At 42.2% G+C, this 11,824-nt stretch overlaps 1 protein-coding gene across 2 annotated transcripts in view; it reads left to right on the forward strand.

The window, feature by feature from the left end:
• The window catches only part of LOC140463300 (uncharacterized), an 88,100-nt gene extending 77,005 nt beyond the window's left edge, over positions 1-11,095 (forward strand). For both annotated transcript variants that reach the window (XM_072557068.1, XM_072557069.1), the window contains exons 9-11: positions 1,674-1,780; positions 4,999-5,096; positions 9,214-11,095. In XM_072557068.1, the coding sequence (XP_072413169.1) occupies positions 1,674-1,780; positions 4,999-5,096; positions 9,214-9,234 (226 nt within the window). In that variant the 3' untranslated portion in view covers positions 9,235-11,095. The remainder of the gene's footprint in view (positions 1-1,673; positions 1,781-4,998; positions 5,097-9,213) is intronic.
• The last annotated feature ends 729 nt before the right edge of the window (positions 11,096-11,824 follow it).

The following is an 11,824-nucleotide window of genomic DNA, read 5'->3' on the forward strand; positions in this document are numbered from 1 at the left end:
CACTTCTATTCTCCACTCTACCTCAACTTCCCCTTTCCACTTCAATTCCCCAATGCTCTTCCATGCCCCACCTTCTACCATTCACACACTGTAGGCACAAAGGAGCCAATGAACTATATAATAACAGTGGAAGGTCCTAAAATACACTTTAAAAACACCTATTCAAAAATCATTTGAAAAAGCTGTTGCACCACCCTGTAAGTATAGCAGAGTTGAGACTGTGTTGCTGGAAAAGCACAGCAAGTCAGACAGCATCCGAGGAGCAGGAGAATCGACGTTTTGGGCCAGAGCCCTTCAGCAGGAAACTGCAGATGCTGGATATCAGAGTCAAAAAGTGTGGTGCTGGAGAAGCACAGCAGGTCAGGCAGATGAAGAGCTCCTGCTCCTCAGATGCTGCCTGATCTGCTGTGCTTTTCCAGCAACACACTCTCGACTCTGATCTCCAACATCTGCAGACCTCACTTTCTCCTATACGTGTACCAGTCTGGCTGAACTGTTATTACCATAGCAGAAGGTTTACAGAACTTAATCTTCTCCACATAGACATGCAAGAATTGAAAACAAAGTTGGACAATAGAATTATTTACTATATTATAAAGATGTCAGTCAAAGTAAACACTCCATTTGGCCTATGAAAACGAATCCCGAACTGAACCAATTCATTAATGAGTCATGACAGGGCTACCAGGAGAGGCTGATTTCTGGTCACCCATCTCTGTTAATACAGTTCACAGGTGGCCTCTTTATAAACCATGTTTTTTTTAGTTGCTGAGCAGCAATTAAAAGATATCAGAATTGGGCAGTACTTCATAACCAGGGAAAGTAGAAGGGCCAGGAAATAGTGCACATTGAGATCCAGCAGATGAAGGGAAGTGTTTGAATGGCATGTGACGTTATGGATGCCATTTTTTGTATGTAACATTACATGACTTCATGTGCATCATTTTGAGTTCTTCCTTAAGTCTTTGTCAGACTGCAAACTCCATTGTTAGGCCTCCAGTTGAAGTAATAAGCAGCAGAACCTTTGAGGATTGTATGGTCATGACTGTTGTAAACCATTCATCAATTTCCTTGCTATTGGTTTACTTACAAGGAAAGTTGTCTAGCAGAATGGGTCACGTCCCTATCTCTGAACTAGAAACCCCTGGTTCCACTCCAGGACTTGACGGCTGCAGCAGAGCATCGTAACGTGTCAAACAAATCTGTTATCAAACTGCAAATCCTTCCAATATTGTGACAATGGCAGGCAATAAGAGCAGGAGGGATTCCTGAGCACCAGTGTGAGGGACCATCTCTATCACACAAACATAGAGGGTAGGAGCAGGAGTAGGCCATTCGGCCCTTTGAGTCTGCTCTGCCCTTCAATAAGATCATGGCTGATTGTCCACCTCAGAACCCTACTCCTGCTTTCTCCCTTTGATCTTGTCGGCCCTATATTTAACTCCTTCTGGAAAATGTTTTAGCCTCAACCATTTTCTGTGCCAGTGAATTCCACAGGCTCACCTTTCTCTGGGTGAAGAAATATCTGCTCATCTCAAGACCTAAATGGCCTATCCCATATCCTTGAAGAATGACCTCTGGTTCTGGTCCTATTCAGAGCTCCAATCTACAACATGCAGGTAAATGTAAATGCTGCCACATTCCCCATGGCTTACTCTGGTTGTTCTGCATAGGAACCATCAATACAATGCTCTCCGGATGGACAAAAGCCAGAAATACACCAGCAACTTTGTACAACCGTATGTTATACCACAGCCCAGTCCATGCATCAAAGAATTGGGTAAGAAAGATCATTTCCTTATTATAAAGACTCTTGCAAATGGGTTTTAAAAAAATCAAAGATCTGCGAACGCTGGACATCAGAAACAAAAACAGAAATTGCCGGAAAAATTCAGGTCAGGCAGCATCTGTGGAGAGAAAGCAGAGTTAATGTTTTGGGTCCAATGACTCTTCTCCAGAATGCAGCAGTTCAGAATTGGCTGGTTCTGAGGAAAGGCCACTGGACCCAAAATGGTAACTTTGCTTTCTCTCCACAGATGCTGCCATACCTGCTGAGTTTGTCCAGCAATTTCTATTTTTGCCTCTTGCGAAGGGTCTTGGATGTGTAACTTCAGACTAGTTTACTTCTCTATCAAAGGAACAAAGTGAAAACTTGCTGCAGTTCTCCCTACAACTGAAATACACTGCAAAAACAGGAAGATTGGCTGAAATATTTCTATTGTTGGGACCTAAACTTTCCTAAAAAGAGAGAATTGATGCTTGGAGCAGCAATGAGACAGCTCACCTTTTACAGTAAGAGATTGAAAATTTATTCCCTACTGCTCAGAACTGGTAAGTCAAAACTGTGCAGTGTTCTAGTTCACACAAGTTTGAGAGATTCTGGTGAAGACCGAAGTGGGGAAGAGTAAATGGAAGTGAAGAGGCAGAAGAAGCAAGGATGGAAGAGGGGGGAGCAGAGAGAATGAGGAAGGTAAGGCAGAGTAAAGTAGACAGGTGATATGAGAGGAAGGAGGACAGGGACGAGACAAAGGTTGGGCTCGGGAAGAAAATGGAAGGTTGGGAAAATGGAAAACATGAATAGGGGAAAGGTGGGGGGGGGCTGTTGCAGAGGGAGAAGCCAATGAAGTTAAAGGGTTTCAGGGAGGGGTGAAGGTAATTCATCATCTATTTTTCCCCAGTGTGTATCAGCCAACCCATATTGAGCACATGGACCTGTGAAAGGCAAAAGGAATTCTGACAAAGTGTCTTTTCCTGACTGCTGCACAGCAACCCCTGCTGTAAGTGTGGCTATGGGAGTGGATAACTTCCTCACTCCTAGTCAAGGGCTAATAGATACTTGGGTAGTAAACTGGAACCATTTCTTCATAAAGGGAACAGGACAGCAGAGAAAACAAAAAGAATCCTTGGAAGATTCAGGGCCCATTTTCTGACTAAAGGAAGAATGGACATAGGTTTGTTGAGATCAACAGCACAGAAGAAGGCCCTTTAGCCCATTGAGTTTGCATTGGTCAAAAGCACCCACCTAACTATGCTGATCCTGTTTTCCAGCACTTGGCCCAAAGCCTTGCAAATACACATCACAGCACTTCTTCAATGTGATAAGGATTTCTGCCTGTCCCACCCTGACAGGCAGGGAATTCCAGATTCCCATCAGCATCTGGGTGGAAAGGTTTTCTCTCACATCTCCTCTAAACTCCTGACCCTTACCTTAAATCACTGCCCCCCCATGTATGGGAATAGTGGGACCCATGAGTATAAAAACACAGAACAGAGCAACAGTAAACCACTCGACCCTTTGATCCTAACCCACCATTCGTTAGATTATAGCTGATCTGTATCTCAGTTCTCCAACCTGCCTTTGTTCCCTTAATACTTCAGCTGAACAAAAATCTTATGAATTTCAGTTCTTCCATTTTTAAATGACCCCTTCAACCACAAGAACCTTTTTAAGGAGAGAATTCCAGATTCACTGCAGTGTTTCCTGATATCTCTGAATGGGGAATGCATATCGAATGTTCATGCTATCACGTTTTGTTCTTTGCTGCACTTTTTTAAACTGAAAGTATAACTCCATAACTCCATGTCCCATTCAAACCTGCCAGCACAGGGACAGAGTTCTAGTAATGTTAATTGTGGATTTCATCATTGACTTGGACACCTAGTTCCTAATGAAATATATCCACCTGAGAAGTTAGATGAAGATTTGGTTTAACATCTCTCTTTAAGGATGACAGTCCAGGAGTTATTTACAAGTGTACTGGAATATCAGAGACCACGTGATACCTTTGAGACTTGAACCCATGACCTTCCAAAGCTGAGATGAGAGCACAGCCATTGGGTCAAGACCTTGTGTTTGAGTTACACCACTGGAGGAAGTGGTTACGATCGATCCTATTGACCTCAAACACCTCAATTAGATCATCTCATAATCTTCTACACTGAAGAGAATACAAACCCAGATATACATCATGTTCTCATTATTTGACCCTTTTAAATTTGCTGACAATTCAGGTGAATCTGTGCCGCACCTTTTCCAAGGCCAATATGTTCTTCCTGAGATGTGAGGTGCAGAAGTGAATGCATCATCCCACCCAGACCTTCCTGTAGCTCTAAGTGAGGACTGCAGATGCTGGAGATCAGAGCTGAAAATGTGTTGCTGGAAAAGCACAGCAGGTCAGGCAGCATCCAAGGAGCAGGAGAATCGACGTTTCGGGCATGAGCCCTTCTTCAGGTTAGGTTATTCAGGTTATTCCTGAAGAAGGGCTCATGCCCGAAACGTCGATTCTCCTGTTCCTTGGATGCTGCCTGACCTGCTGTGCTTTTCCAGCAACACATTTTCAGTTTCCTGTAGCTGTGACATAAAGTCCCTGTGACCACTAACATCCTAGTGTCAAGGATCAATCTGTTTAGCGATAGAATCATAGAATCCCTACAATGCAGAAAGAGGCCATTCAGCCCATTGAGTCTGCATGGGTTTCCCTGAAAAGAATCTCACCCAGACCTCATTTTATTCCTGTAACCCTGCATTTTCCATGACTAACCCATCTAGTCTGCACATCCCAGACACTATGGGCAATTTCCCATGATCAATCCACCTAACCTATACAACTTTGGACCGTGGGAGGAAACCGGAGCACCCGGAGGAAACTCACAGGGAGGATGTGCAAATTCCACACAGTCACCCAAGGCTGGAATTGATCTCAGAGCTCTGGCACTGTGAGCCATCAGGTCACCCTATGTTACCTGCACCTCTGTAGCTGATGGGACCTGAACCCAGGACTTCTGGTCTAAAGGTAGTGATACTACCACTGCTGCACAAGAGTGCCTAATGTCCATGTGAGATGATAGGCATGCAGTAAAGTGACCTAACAACTAACCTCCTTTACATCACAGTTCACCAACATTAAAAACCATCAATCCAACAGCTTTTTAAATTACTTTTTTGAATTTGCTAACGCCATGTCATGTGGTCTGATGCTCATATTCATTTTTATACAGATAATGTGTCTTTGGATTCAACATATGCAGTTCCTGCTTCTCTCCGCTTAAATATTCCCAGCATTCCAGTCGAAACAGACCCAGATGAAATCTATGATGTGAGTGCATGTTTACTATTCACTAATAACGTACCAATGAATTGGAAAGCATTGGATTTAATACATACTGGCTGTTTGAACACAGGGCATAAGTAGTTGGTTCACTCAGAAGCCACTCCTTCTTCATCATATTTCACTATTTATTTAGTCCATGGAGAATATTTCAGTTGGTTTTGTGTTGTAAGAGTGACAGAGAGCTAATTTAGTTCTGATTAAGCCGATCTGAGGTAAGAACTGAGCACTTGTTGCTCGATACAGGTTTTTTTTAGATTTAGATTTGATTGTCACATGTATTCAAGTACAGAAGCACAGGAGTACAGTGAAAATTGTATAATGTCACCATACACAATGCCATCTCAGGTTCAAAGGTGCCTACGTACAAAAAACTTAGGTCCAAATCGTAAAATAAACAAAGTTTAAAAAGCTTCATTGAGTAATTAGAAAAGCAACTTTGAAAAACAAACATCACAAAAATCATCAGTATGTGATTTTGAAATGGGTTATTTTGACATGAAGTTTGGGTTAAGTTTTCCCCATTGATTTCTAGAGGGTGTAATGTAGGACTTAATCACCTCATGTTTGATGTTTGATTAATCCTCAGCTTTAAGAATTTTCAATTCATTCTCAACTCCAAAGGCCAACACCAGTAATTAATGATTTAGGATTTAAATTCTTCTGAGCAGCATATTGAAATTAAGATTTTGAAAATGAATATGACAAGCAATATGCTCAATAAAACTTATTCAAATTAAATGATATGGAACTAAATTAAATTGATAGGCCTTGAATTTAGAATGAGATATATTTTAATTATTTTAGCATTTGGTTTTTGGAATGAGTGTCCTGAACTTTGATTTTCTCTGATCAAGTATTGACAGTTTAGTCACGATGAATTTACTCTTCAGCAGTTGTTGTCTCCAACAACTTAATGACTTCTGGCTTAGAATTCTCAATGTTCCATTTACATCATGATGTGGAGGTGCCAGTGTTGGACTGGAGTGGACAAAGTTAAAAATAATCACATAATGCCAGGTTATAGTCCAACAGGTTTATTTGGAAGTACAAGCTTTTTGAGCGCTGCTCCTTCGTCAGAAAGCTAGTTACTCACAATGTAACCTGTAGCAACAGAGAGTCATGGAGTTGGAAACAGACCGTTTGGTCACACAGTCCATGCTGACCATAATCCCAAACTAAACCAGTCCCACCTGCCTGTTCCTGGCCCATATCCTTCCGAATCTTGCTGATTCATACATTTATCCAAACGTCTTGTAATCATACCCACATCCACCACTTCCTCTGGAAGTTCATTCCACATATGAACCACCTGTGTGTAAAAAAAAGTTAACGTAATAAACTCCACCTTTTTAACTACCAACTGGTATTCCCCTACCCCACAAAACTGAGCAGGATCTGTAAATGCCTGTACTGAAGAGGATAGTGGTCACAAGCCTACCCCATGGTGAACTGCAGTCTCCATTCAGATGCACAAATAACATGCTAGGGAATGGTATGAATTTGATTTGAGCATGCAACTGACACTTTATACTTGTGTTTACAATTTTGCAATGGATGCGGGGGAAACCATCATATCACTTTGGTAGGAGTAACAAGAAGATGGATTACTGGGCTAATGGTAGACTACTTGGTAGTGTGGATGAGCAGAGGGATCTTGGTGTCCATGTACACAGATCTTTGAAAGTTGCCACCCAGGTAAATAGTGCGGTGAAGAAGGCAAATGGCGTACTGGCTTTTATTGGTAAAGGAATTAAGTTCCGGAGTCCTGAGGTCATGTTGCAGTTGTATAAGACTCTGGTGCTGCCGCATCTGGAGTGTTGTGTGCAGTTTTGGTCACCATACTATAGGAAGGATGTGGAGGCATTGGAACGAGTGCAGAGGAGGTTTACCAGGATGTTGCCTGGCATGGTAGGAAGATCGTATGAGGAAAGGCTGAGGCACTTGGGGCTTTTCTCATTGGAGAAAAGAAGGTTTAGGGGAGATTTGTTAGAGGTGTACAAGATGATTAGGGGTTTAGATAGGGTTGACAGTGAGAACCTTTTTCCGCTAATGAAGTCAGCTGTTACTAGGGGACACAGCTTTAAATTAAGGGGTGGTAGGTATAGGACAGATGTTAGGGGTAGATTTTTTACTCAGCGGGTTGTGAGTTCATGGAATGCCCTGCCAGTAGCAGTGGTGGACTCTCCCTCTTTATGGTCATTTAAGCGGGCATTGGACAAGCATATGGAGGTTATTGGGCTAGTGTAGGTTAGGTAGGCTTCGGTCGGAGCAACATCGAGGGCCGAAGGGCCTGTACTGCGCTGTATTTTCTATGTTCTATGTTCTATGATACAGCACAGACAGGCCATTTGGCCTATCATACTTATGCAGCTTATGAAAGAACAATCCAAATCAGTGCCACTCACCTGCTCTTTCGGTATACTGCAGCAAATTATTCCATTTGTTATTATCCAATTCCTTTTGAAAGTTATTGTTAAATTAGCATCCATGACAAATTTCAGGGAGTGTGTTCAAAGTCATGGGAACTTTTGTTTGAATTCACTTTCCGGATGTGGGAGTCAATGGCTGGGCCCAGGAGTTGTTGCACATCTCTAGTTGCCCTTTGAGATGAGCTGCCTTCTTGAATTACTGCAGTCCATGTACTGTAGGTAGATCCACAATGCCCTTAGGGAGGGAATTCAAGATTTTTGAACCAGCCACAGTGAAGGAACAGCGATATATTTCTCAGTCAGATTTATGAGTGCCTTGGAAGGGGTAGTGTTCCCTTCTAGATGAAAGTGGTTGTGGTTGTGGCAGGTTGAAGAAGCCTTGGTTTATTTCTGTAGTGTATCTTGTAGATAGTACACACTGCTACTACTGAGCGTTGGTGGTGGAGAAAGTAGATACTTGTGGATGTAGTGCCAATCAAGTGGCTGCTTTGTCCTGGATTAAATTAGATTACTTACAGTGTGGAAACGTGCCCTTCGGCCCAACAAGCCCACACCGACCCTCCGAAGAGCAACCCACCCAGACCCATTCCCCTACATTTACCCCTTCACCTAACACTACAGGCAATTTAGCATGGCCAATTCACCTATCGTGCACAGTTTTGGATAGTGGGAGGAAACCGGAGCACCCAGAGGAAACCCATGCAGACACAGAGAGAATGTGCAGACAATTGCCTGAGGTGGGAATTGAACCTGGGTCTCTAGCACTGTGAGGCAGCAGTACTATCCACTGTGCCACCATGCCGCCCAAGCTTCCCAAATGTTGGTGTTGCACCCATCCAGGCAAGTGGGGAGTATTGCCTCACATGCCAGAGTTGTAGGCTTTCACCTTAGAATGATTCCCTATTCTTTGCCAAGTCACCATCTATTGCCCATCCTTAAAAGCCAAGGAGAAGGTTGCAATGTGCTGCCTTCTTCACTTTCTGCAGCCTATATTGTGGAAGATCATCTTTAAGAAGGGCATTCCAGGAGTTTGAACCAGTTAGAGTGAAAAAATAGCAGTATATTTCCAAGTTAGTGGCTTGGAAGGACCTTGCAGATGGTTGGTGTCTCATACATTTGATACCCATGCCCTACATAGAACAGAGAACATTACAGTGCAGTACAGGCCCTTCAGCCCTCGATGTTGCGCTGACCTGTGAAACCAATCTGAAGCCCAGCTATCCTACACTATTCCATTTTTGTCCATATGTTGGAGGTCATGGACATAGACATTGTACCAAAAGAATATTGAAAAGCTTCTGCATGGCCTATCCCCTCCTCTAGCTTATCTCTCCACACTGCAGGCTCACTGCCTTTATTCCTGATGAAGGGCTTTTGCCCGAAACGTCGATTTTGAAGCTACTTGGATGCTGCCTGAACTGCTGTGCTCTTCCAGCACCACTAATCCAGAATCTGGTTTCCAGCATCTGCAGTCATTGTTTTTACCTATAAGAGATAGACATCAGGGAGAAATGCCCTTGATTATAGATATAAGGTCTGTGTCTCTGGATGAGCTGAGCTTTAAGAATGCAGATCTCCGAACACCCTGCAATGCTGCTCTGGCACTTCTTGAATCATTGCCTGCGGAATTGTCATATCATAGAATTGAAAAAATAATGTTCATGGTTTGGCAGGTTCCACCACGAAGAATGTGATTCCAGAGAGTTCCTCCCAGGAAAGTCCAGCAAGCTCGAGTTTAGGAGAAGCCAAGGAAACAATTACAGGGTGATCGATAGCATAAGTGTCATCTTATCAACTTCAAAGAATATAACGAGGAATCAACATCTTTAGATTTGAACAAACTGGAAAAGAACAAGAAGAGAATGCTATCATTTCGTTATATGAATCCTGTATTTTAATGTCTTTGCTTATGAGAGAGTTTCAATTTCAATAGTTACATATCTTCCATTTGTTTATCGTAAGGCTAAACTTTGGAACCGAAGTCCTCAGCAGTTAGACAGCCTCCAGCCATGTTCCTTCTGCATGTGGAGCTAGAACTGAATACTTAGGGAGAAAAAGGCTGGGAGATATTCATTATTCTTTCTTTGTTTTAAGCAATTTTCTTTGTTTAATTGCTTAAAAGGTAATTAGAAGTGCACTAACTTTGTTACCATATCCCAGAAAAGCTTATTTCATGAAGAAAGCAAAGTGCATTGTTTAATTCTTAATGGACTAAGTTGAGTAAAATCTGATTTTAATTCTTTAGTTGAGCTACCATGGATGTGGAATAATTGCTTTTAGTTAATAGGATTCCATGACTCAACAAGAGGCACAGTGATCTGATGCTTAAATATTGTCTGATTTTGCTTCTTCTATTACACACATACAAACAACAAACAGGACTGGATCTTAGCTTTTTCAATTCTTTCCTGGGATTGGAGACCAATGAACACCAACCACATTGCTGTGGGTATGGAGTCACATGTAGGCCAGAGCAGATAAAGTTGGCAAATTTCCTTCCCTAAAGGACATTAGGGAACCAGGTGGGATTTTACAATAATTGATGACAGATGCTATTGTGGTTCTTAAACTTTCCACCAATAGGAACAATTTCTAACTCTATTAATACTACTCCGGACTTTGAATATCCATTAATTATGTTCTCAATCTTCTCCAAGGGGAGTTATACTAGATTCTCCAATCTGTTATCACAACGAACGCTCCTCATCCTGGAATCATTCTTGTAAATATTTTCTGTATCCCATCTTACCAAAATGAATAATTTTACATTTCTCAGCATTACATTCATCTGCCTATTCCACTAGCCTTCTATTGAGGCAAACTACCGTCCTAACAGTTTATAGTACTCAGTCACAGACTTTCATAGAAGCTATACAGTGTGGAAACAGGCCATTTGGCCCAACAAGTCCACACCAACCCTCTGAAGAGCATCCCCACACCCATTCCCCTATTCTATTACTCTACATCTCTCTTACACATCCCTGAACACAGTAATTTAGCATGGCTAATTCACCTGACCTGCACATTGTTGAACATTGGGAGGAAACCAGAACGCCTGGAGGAAAGCCCGCAGTAACAGGGAGAAAGTGCAAACTCCAGTCACCCAAGGCTGGAAATGAAGCAGTGCTAAACACTGAGCCACTGTGCCCTCCTAAAGTGTTTGAGTGTTATATATAAATCCTGTAATGTGCTCTGTTTACCCAAGTCAACATTAATATATATCAAGAAATGCATGGATCCTTAGACTAAACTCTGAAGATTCACATTTTACTCTTGTCTGAAAAAAAGGTTTCTCGTCACCCAGCCAACCTTGCATACATGGTGTGATTGTCCTTTTAATCCATGGCTGAAAGGTAGCATTTTATCAAATACTTTCTGGAACTCAATCTACATCACACCAACCACATGACCCTCATCAACCCTCCCTGTTACCTCATCAATGAGAGTTAAACAAAAATTGCCTTGAACACATCCATGCTGGCTTTCCATAATTAATCCACAATTGTCAAAAATGACTGTTAGTCTGAGACAAAATTATCATTTCGAAAGCCTCCCCCCCCCCCCCCCACTCAGGTAAAACTGACCTTGGCAATGCCAGGTTTATCCTTATCCTTTTTTTAAATAAACGTCTAAGATTTACAACTATTCACACTTTTGATACTACCCTAGGCTTTGAGAAGGATTAGAAAATTAAAGCCAGCACCTGTGCAATTTTCACTCTTACATCCCTCAGATATTGGAATGTAGTCCTTCCCATGGAGAAAGCGAGGACTGCAGATGCTGGAGATCAGAGCTGAAAAATGTGTTGCTGGAAAGCGCTGGTCAGGCAGCATCTAAGGAACAGGAGAATCGATGTTTTGGGCATAAACCTGAAGAAGGGCTTATGCCCGAAACGTCGATTCGCCTGCTCCTTGGATGCTGCCTGACCTGCTGCGCTTTTCCAGCAACACATTTTTCAGCTGTAGTCCTGCCTATCCCTGTCTTATCTTTAATTACAGCCCAGCTTATGCTCTACTGCAACATGTATTAGCCCACCAAGTATCATGATGACCTGTCCTTTCACAATGACTTTGGCGAAGTCTTCATCCTTGATAAATACAGAAAGTAATTATTTCATACCTTGGTCATGCCCTTTGACTCCGCAATATCCTGTACATCTCTTTTTACTACTATTTTACCAATAAGCAGAGAGAATAATTTTGAATTCTTTCGATATTAGCCACATGCTCACATTCACTTCTTGCCTCTCTTATTTCCTTTCTCACCACTTCTATGAAGTTTTAC

This window comes from Chiloscyllium punctatum, chromosome 38, assembly GCF_047496795.1.
Source record: "Chiloscyllium punctatum isolate Juve2018m chromosome 38, sChiPun1.3, whole genome shotgun sequence".
NCBI lineage: Eukaryota > Metazoa > Chordata > Chondrichthyes > Orectolobiformes > Hemiscylliidae > Chiloscyllium > Chiloscyllium punctatum.